The 13,685-nt window shown below is 34.6% G+C and overlaps 1 protein-coding gene across 1 annotated transcript; it reads right to left on the bottom strand.

Annotated features, from left to right (window-relative positions):
• Positions 1-3,859: 3,859 nt before the first annotated feature.
• Positions 3,860-13,485, bottom strand: LOC111049017. The gene is made up of 8 exons (XM_022335010.2): positions 13,228-13,485; positions 12,149-12,337; positions 11,220-11,333; positions 10,562-10,610; positions 9,767-9,816; positions 8,954-9,107; positions 8,174-8,328; positions 3,860-5,852 (listed from the first exon to the last, which is right to left on the bottom strand). Exons 1-8 carry the CDS (start codon positions 13,381-13,383, stop codon positions 4,119-4,121), a joined length of 2,601 nt encoding a protein of 866 aa, XP_022190702.2. The 5' UTR covers positions 13,384-13,485; the 3' UTR covers positions 3,860-4,118.
• Between the last annotated feature and the right edge of the window lie 200 nt (positions 13,486-13,685).

The raw sequence follows: 13,685 nt of genomic DNA on the forward strand, positions 1-13,685 counted from the left end.
ATCAAGACGCTACTGTGCACGATAAAAGCATTTGATCAACCAGCTGAGTTTTAGCCAGCTATTCCAGTGAAGAGCCTGAAACGTCGTAATTCAAAAATATGAGGAATACGGAAGCCTTATTTTAACTTCGGACCGGCCCCGCACTTAGTAACTAGAATTAGGGATTAGACCATATAGAGGATAATGTACCTGTACCTGTAAAAAGAACAATATTCGTACTAATCCAACTATCAATGTTTGATCAATTTTTTATTACATCTATCAATGTCATGAAAAACGTTTCATTAGTATTCAGTATAATATAATCTATAGTTTACAGATTTATAGTTATAGTAGATTATTGTTTGATTCTAAATTCTAGAAATTCCTAATAAATTACATTCAATCTGGCAACGCTGATATTTTGTCGGGTGGAGACTCAAGTCTTAACTTGTCTTATTTACAGGTAGACTATGGTTTCATCTTATTTTACGACAAAACGCCTCTGAAACGGCGCATAACCACGCTATGAGGTTTGAAATGAATGGCTCCACATAACGTCATCTCCACACATCCAACTGTCAGCATTCCTTATGATTAGCATTGGAATGCTTCCCATTCAACCAATGCTGACGGTTGAAAGTGAATCCCACTCCGTAGTGGTGAGTGGGGGAGCGCACACAATTTGTATTAGAATGATAACGATTGCTTTTGACAAAATATGTCTCCGCGGAAAAACGCCACCGGAGCTAGCTCGGAAAATGCCTTGCTGGAAAATTGAAGCATGCATTATAAATAAGACCCGTAACATGCGCCGGGCTTCAAACTTCACTGTCAAGTACGCCAACTTGAGGAAGAAAGATATGGAGGACTTCTAGAAAAACTAGAAGGGAGGGAGAAGAATAGTAGAAGTAAAGAGAGAAAAAGAAGATTGACTTCTAGAAAAACTAGAACAACGGAAGAAGAATAAAAGAAGGAGAAGGAAATAAAGAAAGAGGAGAATAGGTAATAGTTGTAGAAGAAAGTGGAGGTAGAGGTAAATGAGAAGAAAGAGGAGGAAGTGGAGAATAACAATGAGAAGAAGATGAAGGAGGAACATGAGGAGGAAGTCAAGGAGAAATAGGTAGAGGAGGAAGAGGGTAGAAGGAAGAGGAGAAGGTGGAGAAAGAGTTTGAAGATAGAGAGGAGGAGTAAGAGGATGAAGATGTGGAGAAAACAGGAGTAGGAGAAAGGAGTCATGAAGAAGGGCGATTGAAAAGAGATAAAACTAGAAGAGAGAAAGAAGAATATGAGTGACAGGAGGAAGAGATAGAGGAGAAAAGAAGAATTAGGAGAAGAAAAAGAAGAACCATAATATCAGTATGAATCTTTGTTTTGGGTCTCGTTTGGGTATCCTATTTCTGGCTGCTCACCTATAAGCTTAGTTCATGCTACAAAATTCCAATCATATCAAGTAAAATATGCAAAAAATTTTATCACGATAACAAGGTAAATTTTTGATCATGTGTTGTTCATTTTCTCAAGTAATAGTGAAGAGTAGCTTATCTACTTTTTCATCAAATCGATCAAGTATTTCTACTTTCGTCACAAATATTTAAATTCATCCAGGACCTCCTATACATGAAAGATTCATCCTATAACGCATCATATCAAGTATTCTAATAGATATTGTATTAATATATTTTACAGATTTTGTATGATGTCAATCAAAATCGATAGTGAGAGAGAAGAGAGAGAGAGCTCAGCTAGTCCGCCATTATTAAGGAGAAGTTATCAAGGAATCCATCTAGAATTTGCAACCTGAAGAAAATATTGTTTTAGAAGACTTAGAACAGTCTCTTGCATATTAAAGACCCTCTACATGGCTGGACTCTCAACTTAGGGATAGACTGTCCACACAAGGTGGGATTAGCTTGCTGTTCGTGAGTGTCTTCTGCCGTCTCTTGAGCTTCAACCGAATAGATGACGTCATCGTACTGTCTTCCAATACATTCATTGGTTCCAGTATAGATGACGTCACATAGCCTTAGTTGGATTTAATAGCTGTAAGTGCAACCGAGAGTGAGTATTCATCTGATACCCTCAATAATAATTTATGAATACAGTACTTGATATTTGAATTGAAAGTAGAATATTCGAGCACCGAAATAAAAAAATTTGAACTTCAATCAATAATTTTTGTCTTTATGAATTTACTTAAAGATTCCCGAGGAATGTAAAGCTTGATTGAAATGTCTCGTTGAACCACTTTTCAAATGATTGATAGAAATGATGTGAGAGAATAGAATAATGAGGAATCATTTCTTTGGAAACCCCTCTTTGTTTCACCACTTCTATCACTTGAAGGATCTTCCAAGAGTTTCTATCCACACCTATCTTCTTCTTCTCTGATCTGTATCCCCTCTTCACTTCCTCTTTTTTTCTTTCAGGTCATCAGTATTTGATAATTGTCATTATCTTCATCCACCTCGTTTACTTCTGCTGACACAACACTTCGGCAAGCCATCAGCAGAAGGAACTCTCAATCAATTTCATCAACTGTCCGATACGAATTCTAAAAAAATAATTTTCCCATTCTCAACCACATCACGTTTCTACTCCTCTTGCCCCCTCTTAACCTCAATTTTCTTCTCTATCATTGTCTATCCCTTTCTCTTCAATCGTCTGCCCTTTCTTCTCTTTCCCTTTTTCTCCACGTCTCTAATCACAACCCTTGATTTACTTTGTTACGTAACGCAAAGTCAGCTCCCCTTATTGTCTGCTATTTGTTTAGTAAATTATCAACGAATTAGCAACAGAAGGCAGAATGAGGAAAAGAGAGAGAATGAGGCGGAGGAAAAGCAGATAGAATAGAAGAAGTAAAATAAGAGAGAGAATGAGAAGGAAAAAGAGAGTAGGAGGAGTAGAAGAATAAGTAGAAAAATGTAGCACCGAAAGGAGAATGGAGAGGACAAGGCGAAAATTGAGTATGAAATCAGTATTAGGAAAGTTCAAAGATATAAAAACGAGAGAAAGAGAAAACAGTGTGGAGGCGAAGAAAAGAGGCGTGGGTGAGTAGAAGATAAGGAAAGAATGTGTGATAAGGTAAGGATATGAGAGAAAGATAAATAAAGATACTGTAGTTGAAAACCTGGAAGTCGAGATGAAAGTGAAAAGACGAGACGGAACGAAAGAAAGAATTGAAAAGAACAGGCAGTTGCAGACGAGAAGCAAGATGAGGAGGGAAGAAGAAGAAGAGGAAGAAGAAGAAGAAGAAGAAGAAGAAGAAGAGAAGAAAAAGAAGAAGAAGAAGAAAAAAAAAGAAGTAGTATCAGCGAGAAGTGGTTGCATTTTTCTTTGGTTTGTTTTCATTTCAAACGTCGTGATACGAATGAGAAAATGAATCAAGAGTCAGAAAGGATGGTAGCTGAAGGGAGGAAACAACTTCTCCCTTATAACTTCTGAATGGGATAAAGATAGAAAATGAAGTGAAAGAGGAAGAATGAGTGAGAGGGTATGCTGAAGGGAAAGAGAAGACAGAACGAAGTTCTCAAAGTTGGCCACATAGTGACTTTTGTTTGGTCTCCGTACAAATGGCAGTTTTTCCTTGTTCGAGATTGGATATATTCATCATTGTCTTCACTCAGCACTCAGCCTCTATGTGTCTCACTCTAACTTTAACCACTTCTATCAAGGTTATGTACAGTTTCATATTTTTCTAACTTTATTATCTTATCTGTTCATCCTCCTAAGACACAATCTGAGCTGTCTTTTTCCATGTTTTTTTGGAAAAATTAGGTTTTTCAAGTTTCGAAAATTGATTTTATGCTATACTCATTACTCATGGGAACCGTGAGTAGAATGTCAATCAAACATTCTGGTCAAGAAATAACGAAAATACACTCTTCTCAAAACTCAAGTCAGAAAACGAGTTTTGATCGATTTAATCAAATAAAGTAGTCACTTGGAAAAATCAATTTCAAATTCACTATCAATATTGCTCAAATAATTTGGAGATTACCATTCGTCACATTCAAAAACGAAATTCAGGAGCCATTATGTGAAAAATGTGACTCAAATGCTCATTTTTCAAAGATAAATAGATTGAAATTTGGAAAAATATCAACAGTGATATATAACCTAAATCTAGATTTTGAATTTTAATGAATCGCCCTTTTCAGTATTTTCTCTGTCCTACTGTCTATAACACTGGATGATCTATTTTTCACGCTATTTTTATCCTTATCCACTGAAACTCTATTAGTCTTATCAGCTTTAGAGATTCTTAACAAACTAATATTTTTGAAATCAAGTGTGTGGTTATCGTTAGTATCTTCTTCCTGCTTGTGAGCTTTGATTTTCGGTCTAATTTTGTTTCTAATTTCTACATTCACATTCATCAATTCCGAATCGAAAGATCGTTTCTTATTATTTTCGGTTCTATAATTATTGTTTCTTATTTGTTTGTTTACATTCAACAATTTCGAATCCAGCTCTCCCGACAGTTTGCAATCATGATGAGCTTTTTGTTTAGGGGCAATATTTTTTGGTTCTTTCAAACACTTCTCAGTAGCGGTATCATCATTCTTCTCATCCACATTTACTAACCTTTTCAGTCCCTTCACTGACTTATCAATTTCTTCTAAGCTTTTATCAAATTCTCTTCTCTCCAGTTTTCTCAAATTTGATTCCTGGCCTACTTTTGATTCCTTTTTGTTTGCCACTCCTTTATCTCCTGACTTCTTCCTCACAGTTTTTGGAACAGATAACTTCAAAGATGATTTTCTCTGTGAACTCCTTCTTCTCTTCTTCTCTCCTTTTTCCTCTTGTGCATCACTTGGCACTACCAGAGTTTCAGCGCCAATCAGCGATAATCTCCTACCTCCTTTCTCACTTTTCTTCTTCTCTTCCCCTTCATCTTCTCCCGAATTCTCCTCTCTTCTTGTATTACTTCTATCATCATTCACACTCTTCATGATTGACTTCACAATGATAGGTTTAGCAACGTTTTCATCAACTAACTCATTGTCAGTGTCATGTTCATCCGCGGTTTTGCAATCTTCAAGTCTACCCTGAAGACTTACTGAGCTTCTGGTAGGAGTATCTGGAGTATACCAGGAGTCTTCGTCGTTTCCGTTTTTCAAACTTTGCGGAGTTTTCGGAGTTTTTGCAATAATTGATGTCACTGAGCCTCCCCCTGCATTCTTGACAACTCTACCACCCCCACCATTGCTATCTTTCTTCGAAATTGATTCCTGATAGCTCTTCAACCCTTCAAGTGTTGACCGCCTGGTAGGCGTCGAGTAGTAGAGGCCGATCAAATCGGTCAAACTGGCTCGTTTTGTCAGCGACCTCCGCTCGGGATTGAACCTGGCGTCACCCACGGAACAGTTACTCCGGGATCTGTTCCCTAGGCGTTCCATGGAAGCGTTCTGTAGACCGGTCTTACTTCTCCTAACCAACTTCGATCCAGACCTGGAGGAATCTCTGATTTTTTCGGCACTGTCACTTCGATTAGTCGATAGATTCGATGGACTGCCTTTGATTTTGGTCGAACTGCGCTCCTGTTCCAGGTGTCTCGTCATAGCTGGACCCACCTTGATGTTCGAAAAACTGCTACGTCGCTCCTTATCGGCGCTCCTTGTTTTTCTGGCGCGTGCAAAAGCCGAACAATCGTCGCTTCTGTACGTGAAACTGCTCTTGTCGGATAAAACTGACGGACTTCCAACTCTGATTAGTCGGCATTTTGAGTCTCGAGAAACGTTTGCGCTCTTACATGCTCTGGATCCCGACCCGAATTGTCTGCTTCTGCTCTGTTTCGATAATTTGGCGTCGATGCTTTTGAAACGATCCGAAGCGTTCTGTTTTGATTTCGAAGGTGTATCCATTTCACTCTGAAACAGATGGTTTTAATGGTCTAAATCATGGAGCATGATAAACAAATTAATTAAAGGCCCAATCAAACGATTTTATGCATCATAACAACGATTTATGGTACCTTACCATTGTTCCATTACGCATCTCCTCCATATGCAATTCTAGAAAATAATGATAAGTTTCAAAGGCACTCACTATTAAATGTTTCCATTATTCATTCAACCACACTGGATCTCTATCATAATATAATTTATTATGATGACTTTTTTCCAGGTCTATCCCTACTTGATAATAATTACTCGATTAACCATAGTCAACCGCACGAAAATTGGAAAGGATGAGTGCATCGTTGCCAAATGTGGATTGATCAACGTTTTCCACAGCTGATAATTAATTCATATTTCCAAAATATCCTATTATATTAAGCGAGCAATTTCTGTATTTATATATCTGGTCATTTTTTATATCTGGCTATTTTTATATCTGGTTATTTATGTTTAACAGATCTCGAAAACGGCTCTAACGATTTTCACGAAATTTGGAACATAGTAGGTTTATGATATAAAGATTCGATTGCACTAGGTCTCATCCCTGGGAAAACTCCCTGAACGACATTAAAAGGATAACTCATCCTTGGCTGAAACAGTTGTGGATAGTAGAAAAGTGAGTGAGCGAGTGAGTATGTGAAAAATCAAAATATCGCATCCCCGAAATTCATAAGATGACGTATAGCCAGCTGTGAAACATAAACACGATCATTTTAGAGAGTTGTGTTCTGTTTATCAATAAATAAAAATAACGAGCGAAGCTCGGTGCCCCGATATTAACTGATGAATTGACAACCCCTCACAAGAGGGGTGAGTGAGGAGGGACTGATCTGTTTCAATTCCCATCGGACTAATTTCGTGCGGTTAAATATAGTTGACTCATTGAAAATTTGTATATTAAAAGATAATCTGTGTATTCAGATATGACTTTCATTTTGTGATTATCATAATATGATGATTGCTATTTTTTGTGGTCAACGGCAATAGAATATTTTCATTCTTTGTATATTTCTATAATCTATGTTCTCTACTATACTACTGCTCTTTGGCTCCATGGCCCTTGAATATGCATGTCCTCCTACACAAGCATTTTACAGGAATTTAAAAATTGAAGCTGTTCAGGAGGCTGTCAAATACCTTGATGAATAGGTTCAGATGCAGTAAATAAATTCAATTTGTCAGTACTGTAGCTGCAGAAAACTGTGGAAACTAGGAGTTTTAGAAATAATAAAGATTAATAGATATCGAAATAATTTATAATGGCTCATGTCTGGTGTCAGAGTTCTCCGTAGTTGAATCTGAGAAATTTTAGAGACTCTTATGCCGGATCCACATGTTGGCCCAATGAAGGCCAATGTCGACCAGCGCCAGTGTGTGGATGGATGGTTTGCCAGCGCTGGCGTTCATTGGCCTACGTTGGGTTACCAAGTGACTAATGTTTTCAGGCAGCTGGTATTGACTGCTTGTCCATACAACTTGACATGAATTTTTACTTTCCTTGCCCTATTACCATAGGTAAGGAAAGTATTGCTTTCCGAAAAAAATTAAGGTACCCCAATTTCTAAATTTCTATACGTTTTAAGGTCCCCTGAGTCCAAAAAAGTGGTTTTTGGGTATTGGTCTGTATGTGTGTGAGTGTGTGTGTGTGTGTGTGTGTGTGTGTGTGTGTGTGTGTGTGTGTGTGTGTGTGTGTGTGTGTGTGTGTGTGGTGTGTGTGTGTGTGTGGTGTGTGTGTGTGTGTGTGTGGTGTGTGTGTGTGTGTGTGTGTGTGTGTGTGTGTGTGTGTGTGTGTGTGTGTGTGTGTATGAATGTATGTGCGTCTGTGTACACGATATCTCATATTCTCCCAATTAACGGAATGACTTGAAATTTGGAACTTAAGGTCCTTAATTATCAGGCTTCAGATACAATTTAAACAGAAAATTCTAAGTGGAAAAGATTAAGCATGAAAATCTCTACAATTAATGTTCAGTAACATTTTCACCTAAAATTGAAAATAAGCTCGAAATTCGAGAAAATGTTATTATTTCAATTGCAAACTGTTGGCAACTGTTGATTCTATTGAATCATTCACTATGAAGAGATAGCAGACTTCGTGTGTCTCCAGTGTTATTGTCTTGTCACCAGCTGTCTTGGATCTTTGAATAGTAGACTTTTTATGCACGTTAACACTAGCGTCAAGTGATAAATTTTCATAACGGCAAGGAAAGTTGTGTGAGTGCGCCACACCAGATTTTTTAAATTAATAATTAAATTATCATCATTGAGTACTGAGTAGACATATTATTTACCATTCTCTGTGACCATGTGATGCTATCATCCGAGTCCACAGACAGCATTGAAGACTTTCTGGTAGCAGCAATCTTGTCGCTTAGTTCACTTACACGCTTCGAAGATAATGACAGCCTTTCAGTTATATTCTCCAGCCACGCGTTTGACGATGCAACTGAAATATGAATATTTTCAATCCAATCAATAGATTTATAAAATAAATCTTTAAAAAATTGAAAATGTCAATAATATGCATGATCACAAATTATGAAAATCGTTGTTACAGTACTGTTCTTTCTTATTTTAAAAATATGTTCTATGATTCATTTAACAATATATTCATTTATTCAAAGAGCGACAAATTATAAGATAAAATATGATTGAGAGAGGACAACAGGCTAAGCACAAAATTGTTCCACTCCCAAATTTTGAAAGATGAAAGTATTTCCAGAACAATAAGGTTTTTGCTTCTCTAAAATTAGGAGTAAGAATTTCACTGGGACTCTTCATTACGACATTTTTATAGAGTACAATAAAATTATTTCTCTATTTTATGTGTTCAGTTTACTAAAAATCTAGCTTGAATAAAAATTTATAAAATCTTTGAATACAATAATATAATACTATTATGATCGGAAAGATTGTTGTTGCTATGTATATAATAGCGTCTTGATACTGTGGTAGGGGTGGAACAGTCGTTCCAGGGATCATCTTGTGAGACCATGACGATAAATAATACAGTGGACATGCTTGATACATGAGATACATATGAAATAATTGAAATCAATGGCAATACCTACTTGTATCCGATTTTTTAGAATCTTTCGCAACCACCTCTTCTGATTTTTCAAGCTTTTCATCAGCTATTACCAGTTTTCTTTCGTTCTCTTGAGAGGTTTCCATCTGAATAGCTCTCCTGATCTCTTCAAGAAGTGAGGGTCTAATTTCTGGAGCCTGTAGAAAAATGTAGTTTTACACATTTCAATCAATACATTATTGCTCATGAAAGCTCTGTAATCAATAATAGGATAAAGGTTGCAGTAGAACAGCTACTAATTTTCAACAATGACATAATATGTCATTGTTGAAAATATTAGAATATTATTTTAACAAAATTCACGAATGTTTATAAGATCATTGACTGTCCATAGTTTCATCCAATAGGCTGAGTGCTTCACTGCTTTTTACGGCCTGCTAGTGGCTAAAATATTATATTTATCTGAATCTATACTGGTGTAGAATGGGGACAAGAGTCAATCATTCCAATAATAAATCTGCTCTACAAATGTTTGAAAATAGATAAATTAATAAATAGAAGAGATCATGTGGTCATTCGTATTGATGTGTATTTTGTTCAAGCAAAAATGCAATTATAATTGTAATGCATCTGTTGTTATTCTTCTTTCTCAGAAACAATAGAAAACCAAATAGATTATAAAATAAATATTTTTTACTTGTCTATAATATATTGTTGCCTGCAAAAGCTTCCAGATTCTCTGTGTTGCGAGGTTGGTGATTTTCTTTAATGGTCGATCTAGTGTGCCCATTTTATTGAGTTGTGTTGAAAGCTACTAATTATTCCTGTATAATATACTATCGATAAAATCAATTACCTGTTCTTCAGAAGTTCTTCTAACGCTTCGTAGAATCGATTTGCGTTTGTCTGTGGAAATATGAAGTCTTGAATTTATCAACTCATTTGCATCCAGAAAGTAAAATAATATCTATTTATCTTTGGATGAACTTTGTAAGTGAAATGTAGACTCTATTAGATACACACTTGTGCATGTGCTATATTAAATTGAATTTAAGAGAAATATAATTTGTAACCAGCCGTGTAGGCTATAGGCTAAAAAAATGTTTTCTGCTTCAAGTTTGATATAGAGGAAGCTTGAAAGTTTGGTACCCAAGTTTTTGTGAAATATTAAAAGTGTGGATACAGTATATTTCCATTTTCTTGTAAATAGGGGATTAGCAAGTATTCAAAATAATTACCGTACCGTAACGGAATTTGAAAGAAATTTAAAACTCATCATTCCATATTATTATCTTTCTGGGCCGAATTGAATCAACTAGTCTCTACTAGTATTACTACGAACTATATGATCATAGAAATGATCATAAATAATAGTTCATTTATAATCATGTACGGTACTCCTGTGAGATATTCTATTATAATTCTATAATATTCTATTATTGTAATAATAAAATGAATATCAACTTCTATAAAACTTTTGAGCTGTATACCCTTCTTATACACAATAATAGAACCTGCACATGATCTTTGGTTTGATGCAAAACTCATGAAACTTGGTCTAGTAGATGTTGACATTTTACATTGACTTTCATAGTGTCATACATCCATAGTTTTGCGAAAGTATTTCGATACAAGTGTAAATATCACTCACCAAATTCACTTGATCTTCTCAGCGACAGTTTCCTGTCCATCTTCAATTTCTGTAGAAAATTGAAATAAATCAAAAATTCAAAATTATATATATATGAATTCAGCTATATTAGTTTTCAAAAAACTTGGAAACTCATGTCACTTGAAATCCTGCATCTCAAAAGAAACAAATGTAGGCTAATTGGATTTTCTTGAAAAATATTCCTTTTTTATCATTTAAATAATACATTTCTATTCAGTATTTATTAAAGCTTATTGGATAACTTCAGCAATTTCCAAGTTCACTACTTAGCCCTGCTAATAAGAATAATATAAATGAAAGCTTCCTATACGGTACCGTAGTTGAAGTCCAATAGTCTTAGAGGAGATATTGAGTAGAAAAAAACTTGAAACTCATGTCACTTGAAACTCTGCATCTCGAAAGAAACAAATGTAGTCTTATTGGATTTTTTTGGAAAATATTCATTTTTTATCATTTCGGAATGATTTGTGAACGATTTTATTCAAAATGTGAATAGATAAATTTTTGTCTAGGAACAATTTCATGTTACCAAAACTTTTAAATAAAGAATGGACTCAGTCTGTTACCAATTTATCATCATTTTCCAGGCCTAGGCCTATATGTTGGCACTGCAGATAAAATAATTCAACCTACTCACAGACATTCTTCGAGTTTCATTTCCTGAAGTCTTCATTGGTTGTTTCAAATTAGTGTCACTTTGCTTCGGAGTTTCATTCTCTTTATTCATTTGTTCCATCACAGCAACTTTTATCTGTTGGGAAACATCAATGTCATATCATCCCATTTAGGGTCATTACATATTAATTACATGTCCAAAGTAGGGTAGCCTATTACCTATAATAACACATATGCCTGATTAGTCGTTTGTTTTTTGTAAGGTATCATTATAAAAGAAGCCTCTGGTGTATAAGGCGTCTTCATATTCAGGCTAACTTGAATAGCAAATACTGTACAGTAGAATATACAGCGTATAATATTTCCAATTTTCAATGAGCCCAAAAACAACAAGAACAAATTTTCTTATAATGATTTTTTCTTAAAATATCAATGTTAATTCGCTTTTATCTCAAATCCACCACACAAAATAACAATAATAGATGTCCAGGTTTCTCTCCTTGATTCATACGGCAAATTATTTGGCAATAAGTTCTACTGGTAGTAATTTGTAAACTTCACAAAACTGTAAAATATTAACTCTGTTGTAGATCTGACACTGTGTTACTTCAGGCTGATGAAGCTCCTCTTCAGGAGTGAAATGCATTCCTCAATACTCCAAGAAAAGTAAGTGTTTTTTTCAAATATTTACAAGTAACACAGTGTCAGAACTACAACAGAGTTAATATTTTACAGATTCGTCATGGAAAGCAACATCAAGTAAAATATTAGTCCAGCTTCTAGGTCTATATCAACCTCACAGGCATTGTACGACATGATTTAAAATAAACTATTAGTATGCTACTTGTCCGTTTGGTGCTAAAATTAATATTGTTTTTTTTTCAAATTTCTTGTGAGTTCATAAATAATTATTTAATTTCATCAATATTGATAAGCCAACTGTTTTCATACCAGTGCCTTGATATCATCTTTGCTCAGTCTTCTCTGTTTGCTGATAGAAGATTCTCTTCTGAAAGAATCGATACTGTTGTTTCGAACTACCGAGTTTGGAATCGGCACATCGGAAGGCAGCTCATTAGCCAAAGGCACACTTCTCAGATGGAGTGATTGTTTCATAAAACTGGTACTTCTTCGCTGATCCTAGATTTTAAAAAATTAAACTCTTTTATCAGAGATGTTGTGGAGTTGTACCGTAATGGAATAAAACATCAACAAATTTTATTTGTGCGACTCCTTCATCAATAAATAATTTACAATATAAATAGGTTTTCCTTTTTTCCCTTTTTGTATAGTTGAAAAGTTAATATTGTGGTAATTATTCATATTAAATGAATTCATCAAAGATTGACAAAGGTGTAACAACCGAAACCAGTCTTTCTAAATTTCAAAAAAATCTGTGGTTTTTGACAATTTCTTAGTTTTTTTTTAATAAAAAGGTTTTATTTAAATACTATATGATACAACAGACTCAAGCCCAAACTAATGTACAATTGACGATTTCAAGATAAATAATAAATAATCAATAACTTTTCCTACAATAAATAATTAATAATTATCGTATCTTGTAGGGCTTCTAAAGTAGACTATTCAAGATACAGATGGAAATTACTGAAATGTGGCATTTATTCAAATGCTAATATATTAATAGTAATAATTAAGCAAAAATCCAAATTAAATGCTGTAAATCACCCTGTTGTCAATATTTGCAGTAGTAGAAGACTTCGGGGTGATTTACAGCATTTAGTTTGGATTTTCGTTTAATAATAATTATTCAAGATTCTTGAAAATGAGCTCATGATGCAGAAATATTTCATGTTGATAAAAAATAAAAAAGTGCAGTGTTGATTCAATTCCACTAAATTTATATTACATACTTTTAAAATAGGTTACCTATACTTTTCAAAATTAAAAATTTTTAACTGTTTGCAATTTTAATTTAAGTGATTGAATATATTTTTATACTTCCAAGAACATTGCAATATTAAAAATTGAATTTGCTGTGATAATTTTTCATAATTTGAAAATTTAACCTGTTTTTCGGACACTGCTATAGACGATCTACTCGGTGGCCTTTTCTTAGCTTTTTGATTGGAGCCGGGAGTGTTATGAAAAATTATTGATTCAACACCGACAAAACTTTTTCTAAAGTGATCAATCTCATCTAAAGCATTGCTGAAAGAGGACATTGCTATTTAATTTATAAATTAAATTTACACTTCTACTATATTTTTGTGGTAGATGTAAACATTTCAAGAAAGTCTGTTGTAGTGAAATTTACTTAATCGGTCAGAGCTCCTCATAGATAACATGCAATGCTTTTCATTCAACAAATGCTGACAGTTTGAAGGGAATAATACAAATGAAACATAATTACTATTAGTATAATATACTTGAACATATGATAATATGATTTTAATTTTAACAAGTGGAAGAAAAAGGTGTAAATTGATAGAGAGAGCAAAAAAAGGTGAATTGCCGCAAAACCAAT

The sequence above is a fragment of the Nilaparvata lugens genome, chromosome 10 (genome assembly GCF_014356525.2).
Source record: "Nilaparvata lugens isolate BPH chromosome 10, ASM1435652v1, whole genome shotgun sequence".
In the NCBI taxonomy this organism is placed as follows: domain Eukaryota; kingdom Metazoa; phylum Arthropoda; class Insecta; order Hemiptera; family Delphacidae; genus Nilaparvata; species Nilaparvata lugens.

Bases quoted from the DNA above. Each gene is read 5' to 3' on its own strand.
- LOC111049017 (XM_022335010.2), bottom strand. From the start codon at position 13,383: ATGTCCTCTTTCAGCAATGCTTTAGATGAGATTGATCACTTTAGAAAA. The intron at 11,334-12,148 runs GTATGAAAACAG...GTTTCCCAACAG, and splicing joins AAGATGATATCAAGGCACTG to ATAAAAGTTGCTGTGATGGA. The intron at 9,817-10,561 runs GTGAGTGATATT...ATATTTCCACAG, and splicing joins GAGAAGATCAAGTGAATTTG to ACAAACGCAAATCGATTCTA.